General features: G+C 56.4%; 1 protein-coding gene across 9 annotated transcripts; it reads right to left on the reverse strand.

Moving 5' to 3' along the window:
• Window positions 1–1,581: 1,581 nt before the first annotated feature.
• Window positions 1,582–25,474, reverse strand: PAN2 (poly(A) specific ribonuclease subunit PAN2). 9 transcript variants are annotated; one of them, XM_048832066.2, is made up of 28 exons: window positions 25,313–25,474; window positions 23,066–23,813; window positions 22,826–22,985; window positions 21,430–21,730; window positions 18,654–18,823; window positions 18,145–18,265; window positions 17,520–17,597; window positions 16,511–16,778; window positions 15,897–16,239; window positions 13,869–13,965; window positions 13,006–13,125; window positions 12,334–12,453; window positions 12,116–12,244; window positions 11,627–11,826; window positions 10,968–11,110; window positions 10,364–10,467; window positions 9,773–9,871; window positions 9,008–9,084; window positions 8,026–8,167; window positions 7,395–7,532; window positions 7,122–7,181; window positions 6,106–6,196; window positions 4,852–5,009; window positions 4,504–4,647; window positions 4,065–4,244; window positions 3,669–3,762; window positions 3,024–3,221; window positions 1,582–2,697 (listed from the first exon to the last, which is right to left on the reverse strand). In XM_048832066.2, the coding sequence occupies exons 2-28, from the start codon at window positions 23,247–23,249 to the stop codon at window positions 2,663–2,665; spliced, it is 3,954 nt and encodes a 1,317-aa protein (XP_048688023.1). In that variant the 5' UTR covers window positions 23,250–23,813; window positions 25,313–25,474; the 3' UTR covers window positions 1,582–2,662. The 9 variants fall into 9 exon arrangements, with proteins under 9 accessions (XP_048688023.1, XP_048688026.1, XP_074977834.1 ...); XM_048832069.2 differs by having other exon boundaries at window positions 23,066–23,180; window positions 25,313–25,471; XM_075121733.1 differs by lacking the exon at window positions 23,066–23,813.

Raw genomic sequence — 25,474 nt, forward strand, 5'->3', positions numbered from 1 at the left:
GTGGATCTGCAGCGTCTCTGTCCTGGGAGAGACACAGAGCGTTCCGCCGCGCTCGGCTGCTCCCTGCCTATGTCAGTGACTGCATTAACCAAGGTGACAGGCACAAAACCTCGCTGTCTCAGCAAAAAACTTCCTGCCAACAGTCCCCAGCCATGTGCCCAGAGCCACCTTAATTCATTAGGGACCGTAGCAGCTCCAGCTGGGGCAGGGGGGCTGGAGCCATCCACGCCCCCAGCCCCCCCAACAGAGCTGGTGGCTGTCCCAGCTCGGGAGCTAACCGGGGAGGGGAGACCAGTGGGGAAAACCCAGGGATGGTGGGAAGCTGCTGAGTCAGTAGGTGATTCCTTGCCTCCCTTTGAGTCATGCCCCAGGATGCTGTGAGGTGGCGTGTTTCCAGGGAAATGCAAAAACCCAACTGGGCTGCTGGGCTTTCCACAGGTGCTAACCCCGCTGGCCTGGCCAAAGTCCAGCACTGGTGACAACATTCTGAACTCGTTGCCCCCCCTCCAATTTTAATTGCATGCAGGAGTCTTGTTCTCCTTGCTTCTGCGCTGGACACTGTTCAAGATCTGTCCCCCCCGAGGTGGCTGCATCACCTCCCAGCCAGCTCATCCCTGCTTCCTGGTTCTTAAACTCTGGGAGATTTGCACCAGCTCCCTCTCCTTGCCCCCCCCGCGCCTATGAGGGGGGGCCTCCTGCTCTGCAGACCGTGAGGTCTGGAAGAGCCTCCCCTAACCTCAGACTCGCTGGCTCACCTGTAAACGCCTCCCCACTCCTTCCTCTGCGCTTCAGTTCCCCCCCACCCCAAGGGGGGCTTCACTCCTCGCGCTGGGGAGCATCTCGTCCCTTTGACCTTAAAGGCACCGGTTGCCTAGTTGGGGGTGGTGGGGACAGGGATTGTCACCTCGGGGAAGCACTGTGGGCTGTTTGTGGGGATGGATCCTTTCTCAGCTGGGAGCTGGCAGGCTGGCTCCCTGTGCGCTGCTCTGAATGTCCGCGGAGACGGGGGCTGTTTTGAGCAGGAATTCCCATCCCCTTGTTCGCTCTGCAGAACCTGGGTTTGCAGCGCGAGCCACGGAGGGTCCCAGACCCAAGCCGTTACTCTCCCGGCCATGGCAGGAGCAGGACTCGCCCGACCGGGATGTCTTCAAAGCAGGAATGCCAGGGCTCCTCCACACAGGGGTCACTGGAACCAATGCAGCCACGTGGAGCACAGAGCCAGGCATTCTTCACACCCGTGCACGTTCTCCACATGAGGGGTCTGCACAACCCCCCAGTGCAGACAAACACAGAGGCATGGGGGTGAACACAGCTGTAGCCACTCATTACACGCCCCCTTACGTTGTTCTGGCTGCTACAGCAGAGGCAGCGTGGTCAAGTGGCTGGAGCAGGATTCTGAGTTCAATTTCTGACTCACAGCATGACCTAGGGGGATAAGTGACTCCCCCAACCTCTTCTGTCCGAGGCGAGGGTAACATCAGGGGGGAGGAGCCCGGTAAAGCACTTTGGGATCAGCAGTGGGCAAAGGCCAGGGCAGAACCACCAACCAATGAGAAAGGAGGAGACAGGTCCACAGGCAGATGCTGAAGGTACCGGCTGGCCACTTTATGTATTCGGTACATGCCAGAGATCGCCGAGCGCACCTCAGACCTTGCAGAATACAAGGGGAGGGGGAGTTAAAAAGACCAGAGGGTGCAAAGGGGACAGAGCCAGCCCTGGGGCGAAGCAGGGGCCACTCCACTGATCCCAGGGCCAAGTCCCAGCTGGGATCGACGTGGGATCCTGCCAGCCCAGCGTGGATGGAGCAGATCCCCGCGCTGCTGCTCTGACTGGCATCCCTGTACAGCCCGGCATCCCTACACACCAGTGCCTCTTGGTGCTGATGGCGGGACGATGCGAGTTCAGGGCTTCTTTGTCCTGCCGCTCATCCACTTGACATTATCACCGGAGCGGGCACTGGGCTGGGGCCGGTCACAGTCTGGGAGGTGCTCAGGGAACTCGCTGAGCAGCTCCGGTCCTGCTGGCATTAACGCTCCAGGAGTTTATCCAGCCAGTCTTCAAGGAGGTGGCAACCAGGCCTGCCTCAACAATCCACCCCTCAGCAAAGCAACAGGCTGGTAACGAGACGACACAGCAACACGCCCAATCGGGGGGGCCCTCTAGCAAAGCAAATTCTGGATGCCAATCCCCACCCCTCCCTGCTTCACACAGCTTTTATATAAAACACCCTAAAAGCCCAGGGGCCTAGTGCCTGGCCGCAGCACCAAGGGAGATGGGCCGATCGCCCCGGCACGGCAGGGCCTGAGTGCGCTTGTGGAAGTGACGTGTGCACGTGCGATGGTGCGTCAACTGTCCCTGCTTGGAAGGGCGACGGGGCAGCTGGCTGGAGATTTGGAGGCAGATGTGGCCCTCTGGAGCTATCCCAGCAGTGACGGTCTGTGAAGGGGGATCCTGGCCAGCAGGTAGACCTGCTCCTGCATGGGGTCAGGCTCCCTGGTGAGCGCCTGGCTGCCAGCTGAAAATCAGCCTCGTCCCTTGTTTTGAAATCCACATTTGTCTTTCTGTGTGATCTGCGGTCACAGAGCGGTCGGAGCCCGGGGCTGAGTGGAGGAGAGTCCTTCCTGGGAGAACGCGCAGCGGGACAGAGCGGGGTCTCACCAGGTCAGAGTGTTAGCACGGCCGGGAACACCGCAGCATCTGCCAGAAACACAAATACGTGCGGGTCACCAAGGGGCTTGCGCCAGGCCCCACGCCCCGGTGCAGCGGGAGGGGCGCACAGGAGCGGGGAGCTGCCTAGAGTCACCGCCCCGTGTTCGGACAGAATCCAGGGCTCTGGAGGCACCTCGCACGGAGCTGCAGCGAGAGGAGCAGAGCGGGCGGACGCTTGCTCCTGCCTGCCGCTGTGGGATCTCACCCGCTGAGCGCTGCAGGTTCGGTCTCCGCTCTGCAATGGAGGGAGACCTGCGAGCACAGGCGCTCTGGGGGGTGCGCTCCGTGCACACAGAGGAGGGGCGGCACCTTACTTTTGGGGCTGCTCTGGCTGTCTTGCTCTGGCACCTTCCAGTCCATCTTGCGGCCCTTCTCGTAGAGGCCCTTGAGCACCTTGCGGAAGTCGTCCGGCTCCGTGGCGTTCTTGCTCAGCTCCAGGTACTTCCTGTAGAGCTGCAGGGCCGTCCGAGCGTCCTCGATGCTGTCGTGAGTCTCGCCCTGGATCTTCAGGTCTGGGGGATGCAGGGAGGGTTCGTCAGAGAGGGCACTACAGCCCCCGCCCCGATTCCCAACCCACACAAGGGGATTTCCTCCCCCTCCTGCTGATGAATACAGGGGGTCACTGTCCCTCAGTCCTAACTAGGAGCCCCCTGCTCCCATCCCCATCCAGCTCTGCTGATGGGCCGAATCTCAATCCCAGCCCCTCCTGTCCTGCCCTCCCCACACACAGCTCTACTGATGCCCCTTGATCCCGACCCACAGCAGCAGCCCCCGTCCCCAGTTCCAGACCAGCTCAGAGTTCCAGAAGCAGGGTGGGGCTGGAGGTGCCCTTCGTCTCTGAGCGACACCACAAGCAGCCAGTGCTGCCCTGTACCCGGGCCAGGGGGCCGGCATCCATCTGGGGCTCCGGTGCAGCCCTGCCTGGCTGGGCCAGTCGCGATCTAGGCGTTTCCACTAACCCAGGAAGTACCAGGCAAGGAAGCGCAGAGAAATCATCCTCTTCCTCGGCATGTGGAACAGATACACGGTGTCAATCACCTGGTCCTTGGGCACCTGGCAGAGCAGAGAGAATCTGACCACCTAGGTTACGCGGGGTTAGTTCCCCCATCCCACCCACCGCCCACACAGCCCACCCCCAACCTGTCCCCCACACACCATCATCACCCCTACCCCAGACACAACTCCACCTCCCCTGGCAATCACACTGCTCAGTCCTTCACCCGTATCCCCCTACCCCGGGTTCTGCGAGCACGCCCCCAGTGAGAGAGAGGAAAGTTCCACTTAGGAAGGGAATTGAAGGTGCGTTTGCTGCAGGGGCTGAGAAATGTCCCGGGCTTTTACAAAGGGAAAGTCACCATGAGGTTGATGACCCGGAAGTCCTTCTGCAGCCCGTGGCCCACGAATTTCACCCCGACATCGATGAGGAACCGCAGCTTCAGGTAGGTGGACTTAAGTGTGGTGAGGTGCTTGGAGGAGATCTTGGCATCCAGGTCGCCCGGCTTGATTCCTGAGTACTGGGTCAGGTAATCCACCACCTGCAAGGTGAGGGGCTGGTGATCACAGGGCGTGTGTGGGGGTGTGTGCTGGTGACTGCAGGGCAAGGAGAGGCTGGTGACTTGGCTGGTGGGTAGAGGGCCGGGGACCACCTGGTGACTGCAGTGGGGGGGGGGGTGGAGTGACTTCCTGGTGGGGGGCAGGCAGTGTCAGGGGAGCCCCCCTCAGCCAGGAAGCCCACGGTGAGGCAGGTGGCCGCCCCCCCCTTGGAGTGGGGCAGGGCAGGGCAGGGGCAGGTACCTGCTCCTGGGTGGAGATGTAGTCATCGATGAAGGGAATGCCCTCATTGGGGCCCTGGCCTCGCACGCACGTGATCCTAGCCACGGACATCTGGCTGGGCTTGATGGTGGATTTGGTGCCGTCACTGCGCAGCTCTGCCTCTTCCTGCACAGGTCAAAGGAGCCGTTGGCAGAGGAAGCCCCCCAGCCCTCACTGCCCCATCCCCAGGGAGCCAGGCCTCAGCCATCAGGAATTCCCATGGCCCTTTCTTCTGGCCACTGCTAGACCCCAGCAGAATGGCTCCAGACCCGGCCCCTTCCTGACCCCCCTCATCCAAACACCAGCGTCCATCCCGGCTGCGGCCTCTACCTCGTTAAGCGTGACGAACTCGGCGTCCAGCCCCACCAGGTCGCCCACCTGGGGCATCTCATTCAGCATGAGCGGGATGAAGGTGGCATGGCACTTGCGTTGCTTGCGAGCCAGGGACGCCTCGGCCAGCAGCACGCTAGCCTCGATCGGGTTCTTGACTTGGAGGCAGTAGGGGGAAGGGTGGAGAAGAGAGAATGCTCCGTCAGATGGGGCGCTTGGCTGCTGGATTCACAGCAGAAAAGGCCAGGCTGGGATCCCATGTGCTGCCTGGCACTCAGAGCAGCTGGAGCACGTGAAGGAGACGATGCCCTCCAGAGGGAAAGGGCCAGAGACCGTCGTCCTCCATCCAAAAATCAGCACCTGTTTCTAAGGGGTCACACACAAGCTTCTGAGGGTGCTGATGATACGGCCATACCAGAGGGGGTGTGGAGCTGGGGCCTAGATGGACACAGAAATTCCAGCTGCCTTGCCTGTATGGCCCCGGCCGGGTCTCCCGCCCTCGACCAGCCACAAACCAGGGCTGGGAGAACCAGGTGCACAGACAGAAAAGGCATCAATATCTATGGTAGCGAACCCAGCACGCAGGGCTTCGTGCCCAACTGAGGGGGTCCAGCCCACGTGGACAGGACAAGCGAGGCTCTCGGTGGGGTGGCTCCCCCCTGCAGCCAACAGACCTGCCCTGCTCCGGGGTCCTTTAGAGACCATTCTTTGTCTCTTGGCAGAAGCCGTTCTAGGGGATCGTTGAACACATGAGAGAATGTGAAAACGACGTAGGTCCCCTGAAGTCAACGATGCTGATTTGCACCAGCAGGGGTCTGGCCCCCTTCCCACCATACAGGATGCTTTGTTTACTCCTTGTGCCGCATCTCACTGGGAGGGTGGAGCTGGACTGGTCAGTTTCACTTCCTGGTTCTGGGCTACCCCTAATGTCCTCTCGCTAGGGGCTTGTCCTTCACATGAATGACCCAGGGGTTGCCCCTAACCCAACTCCCCTCCACACACAAATCTCTAGCTCGAGGGAAGTGGTGCTTTAAACTGGATCTGGCTGGTCAGGCAGAGCAGAGCTCATTAGACAGCAGGGACACACTTACAGGCAATCACCTTAACACAACCTCTCAGCTGCTGCTCCACTCTGTGGCTGCTCTCACCCCAGTGGGGTAACCCGAGCAGAACGGGGCAGCGAAGGCAAGCCCCAGGGCTCCACACATGCGGCCCAGATGCGTAACCCCGCCCTGCGCCCGCACAGACACTCACTGGTCAGGTTGTACTTGGCGTGGAGGTTCCTTCGCGCGTAGTACAGGATGGCAGGCACCTTCCAGCTCATGTCAAACTGCACCGCCTCACACTGCGACAGAGGGAGGGACGTGTGTACGGACAACTCGGGGGGCCTTGGCCCGGCAGGGGCTGAGCTCCGAGAAGGCCTTCCTCCCCCCAAAACCCACAAAGCAGGACAGAGCAGAACGTAACAAGGTTTAAGCGCCCACATGCTACAGAGGATTCTATGAATTGGGGTGGGGGGGAAGGTTAAATCCAACCCTCCCGCCAGCAGAATCACAACAGGGGGCGCTCTCCGTCTCTGTCCCGGACCCATCTTCCCCCACCCCCAATTCAGACCCCCAACCCCCCCACCACCCACGTGGGCTACACAGGGGTCTAGGTTTCCTTTTGGCTCTCTCCCTGGTACCCTTCGATGAGGAGCGTGGGCATCATCTCTGTGGCCAGCTGGGAATGGGCAGGTCTCACGCTGGGCAGCTGGAGACAGGACAACTTACAGCCACGGGGGCTGATGGCTGGTGGAAGCCCAAATCTATGCCTTTCCCCTCCCCCTTCACATCCCAGCAGCAGCATTCGGTAAAACACACAATCAGCAGCGCTGAGCAGCAGCAGCAGCCTCTCCCCCGGCCGCTGTGGGCTGATCCCGCTGCCTCTTTGGCACCAGGAGCGCCAGGACTGAGCCTGAACCAGGATCTCCCGAGCGATACACCTGGCTTGGCCTAACTACAACTCCTAGCTTTTCTCCTCAGCAGATCTGAAAGTGGAGGTCAGGAGCGTTATTCCTGCTTCGTAGATGCAGAAATTGAGGCACGGAGCAGGGACGTGACTGCCCAAGGTCACCCAGCAAGTTAGCGGCAGAGCTGGGAAGAGAACCCAGGTACCCTGAGCCCCAGACCAGTGAACTGCACACTAGACCACGCTGCCTCCCTGGCCAGACCGGTCGCACGGTGCCACAATTCTGATTCTCGGGCTGCCCCCGGAATGAGGCTCCTTACCTTGTCCACCGGCTCGATGAGGAAGTCGTTGAAGAGATACCACTGCTGGTGTGTGACCCCCTGGGGGTGAGAGAGAGGCAGAGTTGGTCCGTAAGCTTGTGTCAGGCACTGTATTTCTTAGCTGTTACCCAGGGGCCCAGGCACTATCCCCTCTGGAACACGTCCCCCTTCCTGAGACACTCATGGGAAAGAACCCAGCCAAGAGGAGGTTCCCCCAGGGTGGGGCTGGGGTCTGAGTGAGCGGCTGGGAGAGAGGTGGGCTCGCCCACTCACCTCTTTCCTTTGGTGATACGTCTCCCCTACTTTGATGTGCCCCACCAGGCTGCCCCCGGTGCGGGAGTCCAGAATGTGGACAACGGTGGCCATCAGGTCGTACGTGTAGGTTGAGTCCTGGTCATCGGATGAGCTGAGCTGCAAGGAAGAACCCACCCCCGGCGGTTATGTGAATCTGCTGAGAACTGGCTGACCTGGGCCAGGATGGACGCAGCTCAGGACAGGGGAAGCCTGTGCAATGGGTCAAGGGAAATCACCTTGGCAGAGGCAGCTCCCACGGCTGCAACACAAACCCGCAGAGCCTGGCAAAGCCAGAGCCGCTCCCAACCGTGCCCAAGTTCTGCCATCAGGCCAGTGGGGGCAAAGTGGTCCCGTGGCACCAGCGAAAGGTGACTCAGGCCTCCACAGCTCTGCTCCCCAGCACGCAGGCCCCTGGCTAAGGGGGACCCACTTCGGTGAGTGAGTTCCATCTCCACTCCATCCTCAACCTTCCAGGCACTCCAACCCCCTCGTGCTGGGGGGAGCCCACTGGCTCCCCATACAAGCGTGGCCACGGTCAGCAGTTCCCTCTCTCTGCCCTTGACCTTGCCTGACAGACTTTCGACCCCAGCAGAGCCAGGGAACGCATTACCTCATTGCTTTCGTTCCAGTTGCAGACATCCAGCTCCTTGTTCTTGGTCAGTTTCATCCGGATGGAATGGGGAATCCAGATGTTCTTCAGCTCTTCGATGGAGGTGTACGAGTGCCCCGCCTCGGCGTTCCCCAGGTCCTTCCTGCCAGGAAAGGACAACAGGGAATTCCAGACCTTGAACACAGGAGGGAGGGGAGAGATTCTGGGAGTTTCGGACACTGAGGGCCGGATCCCCAGCTGGGGTAAACCGGCATGGTGCCAGTGAAGTCCACAGAGCTGCACTGATTTACACCAGCTAAGGATCTGGTCCTGACCTCTTGGGAGAGAGGCTAGATGGTGCCAATCGAAGATGGTCAAAGCAGTGAAGGAGGGTGATCACCAGGAAATCTAGTCTGCCCTGCCTAGTCTGCAAGAGACCAAGGGAGTGGAACAGGCAGCAGGAGCTCTGCCTCTGGGCCAAATTCACCCCTGGTGTAACTCCACTGATGCCAGAGGGTGACTTCAGGCTGCTGAAGGTTATGGGGCCCTCACAGGGGAGATGTAAAGCCAAGGTCCCGATGCTAATGGTCAGAAAGGATCGCAGGGCACTTTTCCCTCGGTGTCTGGCCAGTCCAGTGGAGGTAAATGTTAACAACACAGCGTTTCACAGGGCTTAAGCCTGCAAACATGAATTACATTCTGCTCCCACAATTTCCTTGGGCAGATTCCTCACTTCATGCATTTCCTATACTGTTGGGTGGTGCTGCTCAGTGCTGTTAAGCAGCTGCTGCATCTCAGCCCAGAGGTGGCTGCATTTCAGTGTGCATTGTTTGTGGTTCAGTTTAAAAAGCATTTTGGGACGTAAGGTGCTGTAGACAGGCAAGACAAAATCACTGTCAAATGAGAAACAGCACCAAGTTCTCCGAGGCCATGGGAAGGATCCAGATGGCAAAACTTCTAAGATGGACAAAAGCCCATTTGTCCTCTGCCAGCAAGTACCTACCATTCTCCAAGAGAGATCTCTTTGCTCTTGGGGATTTCGAGGCCTCCTTTCCTCATCACTGTTTTTTTAAAGGCATACTGGCAACAAAACACAGATCAAAAGCATCAGCAAAGGAGCCAGGAGACAGGCTTCTGAAACGAATGTGTAGCTGGTGACAGCTGGCCTTTGGGAAAGGACAGAGCCCCCGACATTAGTGGCACGGAGAAACAAAACGTGGGAAATCATTTCAGTGGACGAAATGCAGACAGCCTCACGGCAGAGTAAAGAGACGTTTAGAAGGTGTGGGAACCGTGTTTGGAATTCGAGTACACAGATAATGCTCAGAGGCTGATCACCCACAAGCGGATCTTTCAAAGGTAACGAGGACAGGTTAGGAATAAGATTTATGGATCCTTGGAAAGTTCACGCTGCTGAGTAACGATCAAAGAAAACCCCTCTAAGGGTATGTCTGTCCGACAGCCGCGGGAAGCAACGGCAGCTCATGTCGACGGAGCCGCACTAGCGAGGAAGGTGCTGCAGGGGACGCTGCAGCCCAGGCTGTACCCGTTGGCCAAGGCCCTGGGCAATTAGTCGGGCCACCAGACCGCGCTGCTACTTTGCTACTCCAGCCCCTGAGCTAGCTAGATGAAGGCTCCTGCAGTCGCACCCAGTGGCCGCACTGTGGACAAACTGCCAGCAGATCCTGCACCGAGCTGGGCACAGAGTGACCTGCGGCTGTCAAGAGAACAGACCGGCCTGCACTCAACCAAACAACATTTCCCCTACCTCCGCCTGTGTCTTCCAGAAATCGGCCTCCTTGGAGCTGTTCACTTCGCAGTTAATGACTAAGACATCGGGCAAGCAGCGGATGTTCCGTGTTTGGACCTTTATTAGGACAGACAGAAAGAGGGCAGGTGGGTGAGGGGCATTGCCAGTGGCCCTGAAGGGAAGATGGGAAACAGACTAGTACTGCGCCTCTGTCTGTCAATTTCCTCTGCAGAAGGCTCCGCCCACTGAGCTGCCTACTCCCCTTGCAGGTGGGTCAGCATTAGCCATGTTCACAGAGATGGAAACTGAGGCACGGAGCAGGGAAGTGGCTTGCCTGAAGCTGCCGTGCCAGCGTCGGGCTTGGTGCTAGGCTCAGAACTCAGCTCCCAGTCTAGCCCCTCCGGACTGCTCCCATCTAGTCCCCCAGACGCTGGACTGTTCTCTGCAATGTCCAGTCTGAGACAGGGCTTTCCCCACTTCCCTTGGGAGATTATCGCCCAGGGTAATGGAGCAGGGCCCTTTCGCCAGCTCCACCCCTCCACCCCTGCCCAGCTGATGCCCACAATGAAGGGGATATGCAGGCAGCGAGTGGCCACCTCCCAAACTCACCGTGGGCTGGTACTTCTCACAGTTCTCGCACCAGGCCTGGGTGTTCTGCTCCAGACAGATGCTCCTCTTTAAGATCTGGGCAAACTCATAATCTTTGGTTTTATCTGAGGGCAGATGTGGCGGGGGTGGGGGGAGGAGAACAATTTCATTTTATCAAAAGAGGAATCCCTAGAGATTGAGTCCAGATGTAAATTCGACCTGCCAGACTCCGGACAAGGGCTCTGACCCATTCCTCAGGAGCAACAAAGCCCAGGCAAACTCTGTCCCCGGAGCTGGAAGTGATTCACGGGTGACCGGACAGCTGGAGTGGGATCACTGCAGGACAGAGCACGCTGGGCCCCAGCTGCCTGTGCTGATAAAGGCTGGTGCAGCAGGTGAGGAGTGTTTTCATTGGCCAGAGGTGTCTGTACAGTGGGGACAGCAATCTGCTAAAGGTGGGGCCCACCAGGATGGGGGTTAAAAGTCCCCCTCGGCCTCCTGAACCCAAGGAAGATTGAGCCAGCCTCACCTGCGCCCTGGTTTACAAGACGTAAGGTAGCCACCATCCGCTCCTGGTCCCGCTCCCCCCAGCCCTCTCCACGTACCCCTCGCCCCTCAAGGTTACCGTTGCTCTCGGGGTAGGAAAGCGTGAAGAGCAGCGTGGAGGAGACTCGCACCGTCTCCTTCCCACAGCGGCACATGCTGGAGTTCTCCACCTCGCAGCTGCAGAGCTGCCCGATCACCGAGTCCCCCGACGACCCAAAGCTGCTGGAGCAAACGAAGCACGTCCGGGTCAGCGGGGGTGGGGGCTGATAATTCAGGAGTCTTTCGAGGCCTAGCAGGGCGAGAGCGTGGCATTAAGCCCTTACATGCCCTTCCTGGGCCGGGCACTTGAAGGTGGCAGCTGCCAACAGGATCCTGGAAAACCCAAAGGAGTGGGCGTGGGTTTGGAGCTGACTCAGTGGTAGCTCTCAGTGGTGACACAGCCAGTCACCCCCCTGGGCAGCCACGGAGGGGTGACAAGAGGTCAGGGGTTAGTGAATAGGATGGGTCAGACCCACGGTGGCTTGGGTCCACTTCTGGCTCTGTGCCTGGGATTGGACCAGCACGGGCTGTGGGAGAGCCAGCACTGTGCCCAGCTCCTGCAGCCTGTTCCACACCAGACTCTGGCTGACTGGGCCCCCCCCCCGATACAGCCTCTAAGGAAGGAGACAGACCCCACGCCCGGGCGGTGTGCCCCCACTCCTAGCCCAGCAAGCAGCGGGTGCAGGGGAAAGGGGTTACCTGCTGCCGACACCCCGATAGGCCTGCGGTGCCTCCTGCTCCTGGGTCTCCTGGTGAAGCTGCGTCAGGATGAAGCGGTTCCAACTCTGGATCAACCGGCCCAGGTTCACTTTGCCCGTGGCCTCATCGGAGTCGGCCAGGATCAGGCCCAAGGCGGACGCCTCTGGGATGGTGCGGAAGGCACGCAGGAAGTTGCTTCCCTGTGGGAGGGGAAGGATTGGAGCATTGGGGCGGGTGGGGGGGGGACGAGAGAGATGGCATTACCCAAATTCCTTAACGTGGTCCCTTCCGCATGGTGCCAAGTGCCCTCCCTCTCTGCCCCTAAACCCCTGGGGATCTCATCCGCCAGCAAAGCGAGACGCTGCCGGCTGCTTCCCCCGAGTCCCTGCCGGTGCAGCCCCAAGTCACAGTCACAGCCCAAGACCCTGTTCAAGAAGCACCCTCCCCTTCCCCAACAGCCCTGCTGCTTGGCATCTGCTCCCCACGTACCTGGCACGGGTCCCCCCGGGACAAGTCCAGCATGTGGAAGAGAAAGCCCAGTTCACAGCCCAGGCAGAACTCCTTCTGGCACAGGTGGTTCTGGACCAGGCAGCGGACGGGCTCCAGGAAATACAGGACCTGGGGAGGCGGCAGCAGGGCGAGTGAGGGGGGTGCGCTGGAAGGCCGCAGCAAGCCCTGGCGGGGGAGGGGCTGGGTGCCAGTCTCACCTGGATCATGCAGTTGCAGTAGGCGTTGGGGATGTGGGGCTCCAGGCCAGCAAACAGGGTCTTGTTGTAATGCTTGAAGTCGAAGTCCTCCAGGCCCAGCTTGGAGTATTTGATTGTGACCTGGACAGAGAAGGGAATCCTCAGAGACAAGCGAAAACCTTGGCCCCGAGCTGGTCTGTTGCACCAACACACAATCACCTGCACAAGCACTTGTGTGTGCGGGAGCATTCAGTGAATACACACGCGTTGACATGAGCGCACCCCAATACACAAGCACTCACAATCAGAAGCGATTCTAACACATCACAAGTCAGACCCCCGGGACGGTCAATGTGAACCTCTCCCAGGCACCCAGCACCACTCAGGATCAAACCACGAGTGAGAAATGCTGACTCCAGCCCACTCTTTTACCCTCCTGCATGGAGGGGGACCCGCTGTCTGTATAGGCACCTTGGGACAGCAAGGGATCTTGCGGGGTGGGAGCTGGGCCACCCCACTGAGCCGCATGGGCTGGAGGCTGCCTTTCTGGGCTGTTCACACATGACCCTTGGGGCACTAGCTCTGTTCTACCCAAATCTGGCTGATCCTTCCTGTGACAGCTCATTACATCTTCACCTGCCCCTCCACTCCCTCGTAGCCCCAAGCCCCTCTGGCAGATGTTGCGAGTCAGACCTTCCTGTATTTCTTTGCCACCATGTACAGGTGAGGTTCCTCTTCCCGGCCAATTGGGGATTCAGGGACCTGGCTGAAACTGTCAAACTCGTTGTCCAGCTCTTTCAGCCGATACGGGATCTGAGGGAGGCAGGAAGGAAAAGGAACAAAGCAGCTTAATGCTGAGGCCGAGTCTGTCTGGAGCAAGCATCCAGCGAAACAAACAACGCATAACCTTGCCCGGCCCCCGAGCTGGGTCCGGGGCCCAGATCAACCAATGGAGCGAAGGACTAAAGCAAAAGAGGGAAAGGACACTTCCCTTCACCTAGACAAAGCTCCTCATTCCTCTTCTTATTCTTGGTGTTGTTTTAAACTGTTCTGGAACTGCTGATGCAAACAACACAGAGCAGTGGTCTGCCAAGGGTTGGTTTAGGGAACCCTCGGCATTGGGGTCCTCAGACCTTTTCATAGTATGGAGCACATACTAACTGCGCCCAGAACTCTCTTGTGCTGGTCTGCCCCTGGGTATTCTCTCCCCTCCCTTAGAGGCCAGGTCACGCTGTTACATTGCAGAAGAAAACATCTGTGACTGGTACATGATGGTTAAGGCCAGAAAGGACCTTAGATTATCTCGTCAGAGCCCCTGTATAGCCCGGGATGCAGAACTTCCCTCATCTACCCCAGCATCGAGACCAGTAACTTGTTTCGAATCCCATTCCACATTAACACACAGAGCTGACCTCACCCGCCACTGAAACGCAGCCCCCTCTGGGGTGAAACATAGCAGCTGTTCAAACAACGCTCAGCAACACGAGATCACGGCAGTCTCCCAAGCTGGCAGAGAAAGGCTGAGCACTCAAACCCCCATGCGCGCGCACGCACACCTGGTTCCGGAGCTTGGTCCTTGGGTTTGGCGCATAGCCGATGAAGCCCACTTTCTTCATGGTGCGCAGGATCTCGGGGTCTACAGGTGGGGCCCGCCTACAAAACAAAGCACAACTCAAAGATCAGCCAGAGGTGCTGGGTTGACAGCCCTGGTCACTCGAGTCCTGTATTTGTTCACGGAACAGAGAGAGCAGCTGTACAAACTTCCACCCCAGACACTGGCTCCCACCTTCCCACCCAAAGTGATGACAGGACTGTTCCCTGGAATGCATTCAACCCTTGGCTTCTCTATAGCCAAGGCCAGCAAGGGGGCTAATGGGTGAGGGGTTCGGTGTCATGGCGAATCACCACCAGACCACCAAGTGGAGCATGGCGTTTAACTTACTGCAGCATCCAGTCAGCTGCCTATGGGGTGGAACGCAGCAGCTGCACTGTACAGCAATTTAGGACAGGGCCAAAGAAGAATACTAAAGCCGGTCAAATGGGGAAGGGGATATTTAGATACACAGAATGTAATTACACAAATTGGAATTTGACCAGGAAGCCCAGGGCACCACCCTGATTCTTGAGGAAGTGCCATGGGATTTCCCATGACCACAAGCAACCAGGACCTCAGAATTACAACTCATCAACGCAGCAGCAGCCCCTAGCATAACGGTGGGGCACTGGTTTGGTATGGACTCCAGAGGGAATGTCTCCTCTTGGATCGTCAATACGAGGGTGGATAAAAATCAATGATTTTTTTTATTTAAATCGGAGTTTTTTGATAAAATTCTTTTTGAGGGAAAAACCTGTCTAAAGATAGTTTTAATTAAGATACATTATAGCTCAAAGATCTCTCATCATGGAATAGGGATTATAAATTCTAATTCTATAGTATGAGACAATATGTTCATGTAATGTTTAAGAAAAGTTTTGTAAATGAGTTCCAATAGTTCACGGATTAGGGACCCAATTTTATGGGGTTCCACAGGCTTCTGTAGAGATTATTTAGGTTAATCTTTCTATCTACCCAATGGGACTCAGTGCTCAGTCTAGAAGATACCATCAGAGATGCTTAGTTTTGCAGTTCTCAAACTGTGGATTTGTGTCTCCAGAGGTAACATGCTTGTTAACAGCAAAAATGTTTTAAAATAAAATAAATAAAGAGAGAGAGAGAGAGAGGGGTGAGAAATAACAGACCTCAACTCTATTGTCCTCTGCAAATTTGTGTACACAGAGTCAATCCCTTACCTCTCTCTAAAAGCGCAAAGTTTCAAAAAGTTCAACTAATAGAAGATTGTTGGGGGCGGAATAGATCTGGACAGGAGAAGTCTGGAGATAAAATGTGAGATGTGAGGAACATATGCTTGTTTTGTTACAATATTATATGTTTGCTATTGAAGAAAAAAAAAATCCAGAATACTTAACGTTGTTGTTTTAGTTAAATAAAACAATTTAAATATCTGTCTGGTGATGTTCTCCTCCTAATCCAGCATGGCAAGAAAATCCTCCAAATATTAATGATTAACCTGTTGAAATGGAGACAGTTCATCTCCCAATGACTTCATAAATATCTGCTTCAATTACCTTTGGTAAATGAAATAACCAAACAATCCTTCATTTTCTCATATAGCTGTAAAACTAATCTGAAAAGTTTTGAAAATAAATATCTGTTTCAAAATGTATAGTGTGTACCTTCTAAAATGAATCCTACATCTCTCTCTGAGTTATGAAGAATATAGATTAAGGTTATAACAACCAACGAGAATGCACTTTTATGTAGAAAACCATGATTAAATCAAGCCTTCCTGACTAGTGATTTAAATCATGATTTAAATCAATTTGATTTCAATCAAATTCACCCTGGTCAATACCACTTCTTGAAGCCCCCTACTCTTTCCCCTTCAATACCTGACCTGGCCCAATCCTGCCTGGCTCAGGAGAGCTAAAGGGAACCAAGTCTGAAGTGACAGGGCTGCCATCTCGGGAAGCTCTGCACTGTACAGGCTAGTTACATGCTTTTTGCGAGAGCCCTGATGAGTTACCTGGGCGCAGGGGCAGAGTTGGCAGCAGGCCAGTCTGACAGCAGTGTTTCGCTGGTCAGTGGCACGGGGATCAGAGAAAGGGGCATGAGGTCCTGGTTCCAGTCCAGGTGAGGCAGGGTGTCTACCATACAGGGCAGGGCAAAGTCAGTCTCCCGGGAGTAGGCGTTGAAGGTGACCTCGGGCGAATCGGCCCAGAGGTGGACGCAGCCCTCCGAGTCGCCAAACACCATGGCCTGCTTGCTGGCCGACACGTCAAAGGTCATGATCAGCTGCCCCACCGTGTTGACGTGGAAGATGTCAGCGGGGTTGGCAAGGCCTGTGGGCTCACAGAACTGGCACTGACCTGACGGGAAGAGCAGAGAGGCTTCAGGGAGGGGGCACAGCACAGAACTCCCAGCAAATCTCACACCGATAAGGCCCTATACTGGCTTCCATCCAGAGATCCCACCTCACTTTACAGACCAGACACACAAGGATCCTTTCTCTGAGCTCTGCAAGACACTCCGCTGAGCTGCCAGACAAGGGCTGAGACGGACCTTGCTGGATTCGAACCTGTGGTTCCCCAGGATCCAGATAAAACCCAAGGGCTAGGGAGCCCAAGGTGAACCGCCTACCTGTCTGGGAGATGATGGCCAGCCGGGAGGTGTAGGTGGGGATGAACCTGAGGAAGAGGGGGTCCACGTGGACCTGCAGCGGGGTGATGGCCCGCATCATGCGCAGGTCGTACACCTTCAGGAAGCGGTCGCAGGCCAGGCCGTTCATGCGACTGGAGAAGCCGCATGTCACCAGCAGGTTGCCGTGGACGTCGAAATCCGACAGGCTGCCCGAGTAGGCGTCGAACTCATGTTCCGCCGCGAAGGTGCGCAGGTCCCGCAGGGACACCTAGGGGGTGGCACAAAGGAAGCACTGGTAATAGGAACAGAGGCAGGGGGGCCCTTGGGGGCTGTTTAGCCCCAGGAGATCACAGGGGGACAAACAGGAGAGGAAGGAAGGGCCAGTGGTTAGAGCACTAGCATAGGACTTGGGAGACTGGGGTTCAAGGCCCTGATCCACCCCAGACTTCCTGGGCCTTTGCGACCATGGGCAAGTCCCTTAGCCTCTCTGTGTCCATCTGCACCTCAGGGGTAAGAGCCCTGTGAGGACACAGTACCCATGGTGAGGTGCTGACATTACGGCGATGGGGGCAGATCAGTAGCCAAGACAGACTGAATACATGGGAACTTCCATGATTTCCTGGCACGGCAGCAGGGCTCAGACTCAGCATCTCAGCCCTCTCTCCACCATCAGCTGCTGCCCCCTGCCAGAGGATGCAGGAAGGCCACTGTGTGAAGTGCTTTGGTGCCCTTCGGGGGGAGCAGTGCCATAGCAACATACACTCCTCTCACTTCAGTCTCCTGGTGACCCAGATTGAGCCGCCTGCCCCGAGCAGCTGAGAGGAGACAGCGCTTTGTTATGCCAGAGCTGGACACGCAGCCCTGGAAGGGAACTCCGGGGTCAGCAAGTCCGGTCCCTCCTATGGCAGGCAGCCACGTTCCATCATCCTGTTCACAGACGGCTCGAGCTCCTCGGTCAGAGTCCCTGGCTGGGAGAAGACTCAACAGGCAGGAGCAGGGCTGCGGGTACCTTCCCCGTTGTGTGTCCGCAGAAGAAGAAGCGGTTGGACTGCCTCAGGATGGTGACGCCGGGCACCTCCACAGTGTACTGGAAAGGAAAGGGTGAAGAGAGGAGGAGATACTCACCCTCAGAGGAGAGGGCAGCTGGCCTCCGGGGCTGTGAACCTGGCAGCACAGAAACCAGAGCCTGATCACAGCCCAGGGGGAAGGCAGCGTGAACTAGTGGTTAAAGCTGGGGACAGGGCTCCTAGGTTCTAACCCTCCCTCTGTCACAGACCCCTCTCTGTACCTCAGTTTCCCCTGCTGTTTAGTGGGGCTAGCACTCCTTATTCGTTAACCAGCCTGCACACAGGAGTCAGGGATCTGCAGACAAAGGGTCGTTGAGAGGTTCTTGCCCAGCAGCAGCCTCTGCATTAGCAGGAGGCATGTGGAACCCCTCCCCGCTGCCCTTCTGGGACAAGCTGAATATGTCAGAATAGGAGTCAGAGAGATCTCTCCCTGCTATACCCCCCCAAACCCAGCGGGGCCAGAGTCCCAAGGGGCGCCAGGCACCTGCCTCTCCCATGCATGCCAATGGGAGGCCAGGGTGCTCAGTTCCCCTCAGGATCAGGCCCACAAACAGAGGCCATTGGTACCTTCTGGGTCTCCTGGACAGTGTTGAGGTCGATCTCGATCACGTGGTTCTGCAGCCCCCCGATCAGCAGGGTGCTGCTGTTTGTCAGCAGCAGGCTGTGCACATCCTCGCTCTCGTCCATGCTGACGGAAAGGGAGAGAACAAAACCTCATTCTCCTGCTCGGCTCTGGGCACCCCAGGCCTCCCTCCTGCCCTCAGACACACACTGATTCGTGCACCTACCCCCAGCAGGGCCACGTGCAGAGGGGGGGTGGGCACACCTCCCCCCCCAGCACAGACTCGGTCCGAGTTGGTTCGACTCCGGACCGGGTCAGTGTTGGTATGGGAGCTTTTCCCCTTCCCCTGTGCAAAGGGAGCTGCAGGAGTTCCTAGTGCCCATGTCACATCACCGTTAGGCCAAGGACTGAATGGGGCTCCCTCCTCGGCCTAGAGAGGATCCTTATGGGGCCAGCATGAGGCTTTCCTTCTCTGTCAGCACAGCCAGGCTGTCGCCCTGTGGAGGAAACTCACAGGTAGTCGAAGATGGTCAGGCCCCCCCGGGACATATACTTGAGGTTCGTCTTGGTCAGGAAGAGGACACCGTTCTCCAGGCTCTGGATCTGACGGATGTCATCGCTGCTGCTCACCTGGAAGGAGGAATAGCGCTCCAGGGCCGGGCCGAAGAACGAGGTGGCGTGACCCTGAAATGAAGCGGAAAGGCCGGCCTGGGGTGGACTCTTGAACATGCAACACCTCATCATCCTCACGCTAACACAATGCAGTTTGATACCACCGATGCACGGATTCCAAGGCCAGACGGGCCCACTGTGATCATCGAGTCTGAGCTCCCAGCTAGCACAGGCCACAGGACTGCCCTGAACTCATTCCTCTCTGAACCAGAGCATGCGTTTTAGAACAACATCCAACCTGGATTTCAAAATTGCCAGGGATGGAGATTCCATCACGACCCTTGGCGAGTTGTTCCAGTGGATAATTAACTTCACTGTTCAGAATGTGTGCATTCCTATCCTATTTAACCTATTCATAAATGATCTGGAGAAAGGGGTAAACAGTGAAGGGGCAAGGTTTGCAGATGATACTAACTGCTCAAGATAGTTAAGACCAAAGCAGACCGTGAAGAATTTCAAAAAGATCTCACAAAACTAAGTGATTGGGCAACAAAATGGCAAATGAAATTTAATGTGGATAAATTTAAAGTAATACATATTGGAAAAAATAACCCCAATTACACATACAATATGATGGGGGCTAATTTAGCTACAACTAATCAGGAGAAAGATCTTGGAGTCATCGTGGATAGTTCTCTGAAGACATCCATGCAGTGTGCAGCGGCAGTCAAAAAAGCAAATGGGATGTTAGGAATTATTAAAAAAGGGATAGAGAATAAGACAGAGAATATCTTATTGCCTTTATATAAATCCATGATACGCCCACATCTTGAATACTCCGTACAGATATGGTCCCCTCATCTCAAAAAAGATATACTGGCATTAGAAAAGGTTCAGAAAAGGGCAACTAAAATGATTAGGGGTTTGGAACAGGTCCCATATGAGGAGAGATTACACAGGCCAGGACTTTTCAGCTTGGAAAAGAGGAGACTAAGAGGGGAAATGATAGAGGTCTACAAAATCATGAATGGTGCGGAGAAAGTGAATAAGGAAAAGTTATTTACTTGTTCTCATAATATAAGAACTAGGGGCCACCAAATGAAATTAATGGGCAGCAGGTTTAAAACAAATAAAAGGAAGTTCTTCTTCACTCAGCGCACAGTCAACCTGTGGAACTCCTTGCCTGAGGAGGTTGTGAAGGCTAGGTCTATAACAGGGTTTAAAAGAGAACTGGGTAAATTCATGGAGGTTAAGTCGATTAGTGGATATTAGCCAGGACGGGTAAGGAATGGTGTCCCCAGCCTCTGTTTGTCAGAGGGTGGAGCTGGATGGCAGGAGAGAGATCACTAGATCATTATCTTCATGTGTCAGTATATTTATGTCTGCATCTGTAATTTTCACTCCATGCATCTGAAGAAGTGGGGTTTTTACCCATGAAATCTTATGCTCAAATAAATCTGTTAGTCTTTCAGGTGCCAACAGACTCCTTGTTGTTTTTGTGGATACAGACTAACACGGCTACCCCCTGATACTAGATCGTTACCTGTTAGGTTCACTCCCTCTGGGGCATCTGGCATTGGCCACTGTCTGTAGACAGGATACTGGGCTGGATGGACCTTTGGTCTGACCCAGTGTGGCCATTCTGATGTTCTTACGTTCCTGTCTAGCTGCAGCATCCAGACGCTGGATTGCCTTAACCTCTGTCTGCCCGCCTGAAGAGCCCATCATCAAATATTTTTCCCCCACCTAGGTACTTACAGACTGTGATCAAGTCACCCCTTTACACAACGCGCCCGACCCTCAGCTGCTGCAGCAGCAGGGACGTTACAATGAGAAAGCGGGCAGAGGAAGTGTGAACCGTGGGTACCTGAGGGGTGCCAGGGAAAGGGAGAAGGAATGGGACCCTCTGGTAGAAGAGTGCCCAAGGATGGGCACTCAGCCACATTCTAATAAAGGGGGGATGAAGAATCAGTGAGGCAGGCGGACCAGCCCAGACTGCTGCTGCTGCCACACTCGGGAAAAGTAACCCTTCTGGAAAGGAGGGTGGCTGGAGTCAGCAGGGCAGAGGGAATGAGTGGGGGATGGCATGCAGATGGGGTCAAGGCTATAAATCAGGTATTGAAATGATTAGGGGCACCACAGGAAGTCAGACAACATGACAGAACGGGGGTGAGGGACAGAGGGAGGATAAAATGGTCTGTTGCACTAGAGCAGGGAGGTGGAATGGACCAATGCTGTGTCATGGTACGGCAGGGAGGAAGGGCTACCAGACTAGACAGAGCGTTGGTCTATTCTGGTGCAAAGACTCTTACAATGGGGTAGCCTGTGATAGCAGGGGACTGGATTCAATAAGGTCCCTTCCAGCCCTACATCCCACATTCTACTCCAGTATCCAGAGAGGGATTCTCATCTGTCTCACCGGTTCATCCACTCACCGCCCGACAAACATAGGGAGAAGAGATCAGCCCCTCTGTTTTGAGTCTCAAACCCTCGCCTTTATCCCCACATCCCAGAAGAATCCTTCAGTCATTTCCCTCGTTGGAAAATGGTCCAAGACACATGGAGGAAACAAAAACCTTACAGCCCATAAAATCAGAGCAGACAAGTGACTAATCCAAACCACAGCAACCCCCTTCCCCAAGGCGGCTGTCCCACAGGGAACCCCAAGCACCACCTACCCCATGATTCCCCACCCAGAGCATCTCTTCGTGCAGATCGAAATGGGAGACGGAGACGGGTACCCCCACCTCGGAGACCACGGTGTGCAGCTCCGAGTACATGCCCTCCATGATGTGCACCGACTCCGGCACCGGGATGCCCTCCAATGGCACCCCCTCCGGATCCAGCTCCACATTCTGCAGCAGGGCGGGGTTGAGGTGAGGGTCCAAGACTGGATCCAGGGCTGGGTGGAGAGCAGGTGCATACTCCGCAAGGGCAGGGTCGAGACCTTCAAAATTCATGGTGAAACTGGATGTCTCCCTTTAAAACAATGGGCAAATCAGAAACACAAAAGGCCCCTGTGTTCTTAGCAACTAATATCTACCCCTGAGGGCATTCTGTGCCAAAAAACTAAGAATTCTGCACCAAAAAAAATAAAAATTCTGCGCACAGTATTTTAAGATTCTGCAAAATTCTGCAAATGTTATTTGTCAAATAAATGTGGAGGCTCCAGCATGGCATTGGGGAGCACAGGCCACTGGCTGCACAGAGGTCGGAGATCACCGTGCAGCTCCTCCCCATCCCCAAGATACGGACTCAGCGGTGAGGCTCCACCCGACCCTGACACAGGTCAAGGACTGGGCTTGCCCCAGAAACACCCAAGGGCTCTGCCCCTCCGTGCCAGGTGCAGGTCTAAGCAGGCAGGCTCACAAAGCAGGATCCAAGTGTGGAGGGGCTTAGCGTAGGGGGATCCAGGTGTGGGTTGAGAGGGTTCTGTGTGGGGCAATCTGGGTGCAACAGTAATGGGACTCTGCATGGGGGGGGAGGCAGGTGAAGGTGGTTGGGCTCAGCGGGGGGGTCTGGGTGTGTGGGGGATAGAGCTCGGCAGGGGGGTCTGAGTGTGGGGAGCTCAGTGGGGGGTCCAGATGCTGGAGGAGTGGGGCTCAGTGGGGTGGGGATCCAGGTGCAGCTGGTCAGGGCTCAGTAGGGTGGGGATCCGGGTGCCAGTGGCTCATCAGGGTGGTCCTGGTGCAGGGAGAGTGGAGCTCATCGGGGAGGGGGGGGGGAGGTGTCTGGGTGCAAGTGGGCTGAGGCTTGGCGGGAGTGTCTAGGTATCAGGCGGTCTGGATGCACAGGGGTTGGGTGGATGTGGGAGCAGTTCCCTGTACAGGGATCCCTCCCCCTCCAGCTCAGGAGCAATGGGTGCAGGAAGCATGGGGGAGGGGGAGTTTGCAGAGATTCCTACAGCCGGGGGAGAAATCTGAGGGTGGGTCTGATAAACCCTGGATGCTGCATAGGGGAATAGGAAGCCCGGTCCTCTCCAGCCCAGCTGGGACTAGCAGCTGAGCCCAGTGCAGGGTAAGAGCCACCAGCTGGGTCTTCCCCAGTCCTGCCCCCTCCCCCACAATGATTTACCTCTCTGCCGGCTGCCCTGGGCACCCAAAACATACTGCTGGGGAGGGTCGCATGACTGCTTTTGTGGCTTCCCTTTGCTTCCTCATCATTTTTCTGCAGGGAAGCAAAGAAATCTGCGGGGGGCATAAATTCTGCGCATGTGCAGTAGCGCAGAATTCCCCTAGGAATAAATATAGCATTATGGGCATCAGAATGGAAAAGGCCTATGAGGTCTCTAGGAAGAGTAAGTATTTAGCTCACCTCTAATATGAAATCTATGAGTGATAGATGATGACAAGTCCTTTAGCGAGGGGTTCTTTGCCCTTCTGTCATTAAGGGCCCAGAGTGCTCTGGGAAAGGTGTATTCAGCTCTGCACTGAGGTGGAGGAGAGGCAGCTAGGCCCTTGGCACAATCAAGGGTAACCTGCACTCCTGTTGGGCCCATTCCACCCCAGCCATGACAACTCCTCCCCACCACGTCCCCTGCCTCCTCTGGCCTAAATCCACTCCACAGCGGCCCCTGGACCCAGCCTGCTGCAGAGATAGTGCCAAGGTTGGTTTGTGCCGGGCACAGGTGCTGTCTGTGCCAGGGGTATCGCCAAGATGCCTTTGTACCAGTGGGCCATAGCACAATACTGAATCTGGCTCTTTGACAGACACCAGAGGACCTTGGTTAGACGTTGGCAGACCTTGTAACAATAAAGAGTCGCTGCATCTAACTGAGAGCAGCCTAGTTACTGCAGCAGGGGAGTGGGATTCAGCTGGGCAAGGCTGGACAGCAGAGGTGGGTAGCGATTGCTTCCTGACCCTGGAGAGGGAGTGGATCAGATCCTGAAGCATGTGACCTGATTCCCCTTACTGGAGCACAAGCAGCTGGCAATGCTGCTCCAGCCACACACAAGCCCCTTCTGCAAAGGTCCATTTGGTTCCCAGGCCTCGTCAGTACTTGGTCCCTCCGCTGAGGCGGGCAGCGAGGATACAGGGTAACTAGAACATGGCCACCTGCCTGCTGAGAACCAACGACAAACTGCTCATTACACATCAGCTCCCCTACCCTTCCGCAACAGGCCACAGACCTGCCAGGCTCAACCCTACCTTTGGACACTGAAAGGGGTTTATAACCCAGTGCTGAAATCTCAGTTACAAATGTGGAGATGGAGAAAAGTGATTCTTACCCAGAAGCCTCTGCTCATTTACTCAGAATCCTGCTTCTGCTGCCAGGTTACCCACAACCCTCTGCCCGGGGGGTATGTTACCCAGAATCCTCTGCAGCCAAATAACCCACAGCCCTCTGCCCGGGGGGGGTGCGTTACCCAGAATCCTCTGCTCTGCAGCCAAATTACCCACAACCCTCTGCCCAGGGGGGTATGTTACCCAGAATCCTCTGCAGCCAAATAACCCACAGCCCTCTGCCCGGGGGTGCGTTACCCAGAATCCTCCTCTGCTCCGCAGCCAAATTACCCACAGCCCTCTGCCCGGGGGGTGCGTTACCCAGAATCCTCCTCTGCTCTGCAGACAAATAACCCACAGCCCTCTGCCCGGGGGGGTGCGTTACCCAGAATCCTCTGCTCTGCAGCCAAATTACCCACAGCCCTCTGCCCGGGGGGTGCGTTACCCAGAATCCTCTGCTCTGCAGCCAAATAACCCACAGCCCTCTGCCCAGGGGGGTATGTTACCCAGAATCCTCTGCAGCCAAATAACCCACAGCCCTCTGCCCGGGGGTGCGTTACCCAGAATCCTCCTCTGCTCTGCAGCCAAATTACCCACAGCCCTCTGCCCGGGGGGTGCGTTACCCAGAATCCTCCTCTGCTCTGCAGACAAATAACCCACAGCCCTCTGCCCGGGGGGGTGCGTTACCCAGAATCCTCTGCTCTGCAGCCAAATTACCCACAGCCCTCTGCCCGGGGGGGTGCGTTACCCAGAATCCTCTGCTCTGCAGCCAATTACCCACAACCCTCTGCCCAGGGGGGTATGTTACCCAGAATCCTCTGCAGCCAAATAACCCACAGCCCTCTGCCCGGGGGGGGGGTGCGTTACCCAGAATCCTCCTCTGCTCTGCAGCCAAATAACCCACAGCCCTCTGCCCGGGGGGTGCGTTACCCAGAATCCTCTGCTCTGCAGCCAAATTACCCACAACCCTCTGCCCAGGGGGGTATGTTACCCAGAATCCTCTGCAGCCAAATAACCCACAGCCCTCTGCCCGGGGGGGTATGTTACCCAAAATCCTCTGCAGCCAAATAACCCACAGCCCTCTGCCCGGGGGTGCGTTACCCAGAATCCTCCTCTGCTCTGCAGCCAAATAACCCACAGCCCTCTGCCCGGGGGGTGCGTTACCCAGAATCCTCTGCTCTGCAGCCAAATAACCCACAGCCCTCTGCCCGGGGGGGTATGTTACCCAGAATCCTCTGCAGCCAAATAACCCACAGCCCTCTGCCCGGGGGTGCGTTACCCAGAATCCTCTGCTCTGCAGCCAATTACCCACAACCCTCTGCCCGGGGGGTGCGTTACCCAGAATCCTCCTCTGCTCTGCGGTGTCGGGTAAATGGCCCCGGCTCTCTCTCTCTCTCTCCCTCCCTCAGCAGCCGCCGCCACCGGTCGCTGCGCCCCCCGCCCGGGCCGAAGCCGCCGCCATGGCAACTTCCAGCCCCTCTGGCTCCGCCCGCTCAACCA

The sequence above is a fragment of the Caretta caretta genome, chromosome 20 (assembly GCF_965140235.1).
Source record: "Caretta caretta isolate rCarCar2 chromosome 20, rCarCar1.hap1, whole genome shotgun sequence".
NCBI classification, from domain to species: domain Eukaryota; kingdom Metazoa; phylum Chordata; order Testudines; family Cheloniidae; genus Caretta; species Caretta caretta.

Bases quoted from the DNA above. Each gene is read 5' to 3' on its own strand.
- PAN2 (XM_048832066.2), bottom strand. From the start codon at position 23,249: ATGGGCCCAACAGGAGTGCAGGTTACCCTTGATTGTGCCAAGGGCCTA. The intron at 16,779-17,519 runs GTACCCGCAGCC...GCCACCCCCTAG, and splicing joins GCGGACACACAACGGGGAAG to GTGTCCCTGCGGGACCTGCG. The intron at 12,454-13,005 runs GTCTGACTCGCA...TTCTCTGTCCAG, and splicing joins TGGCAAAGAAATACAGGAAG to GTCACAATCAAATACTCCAA.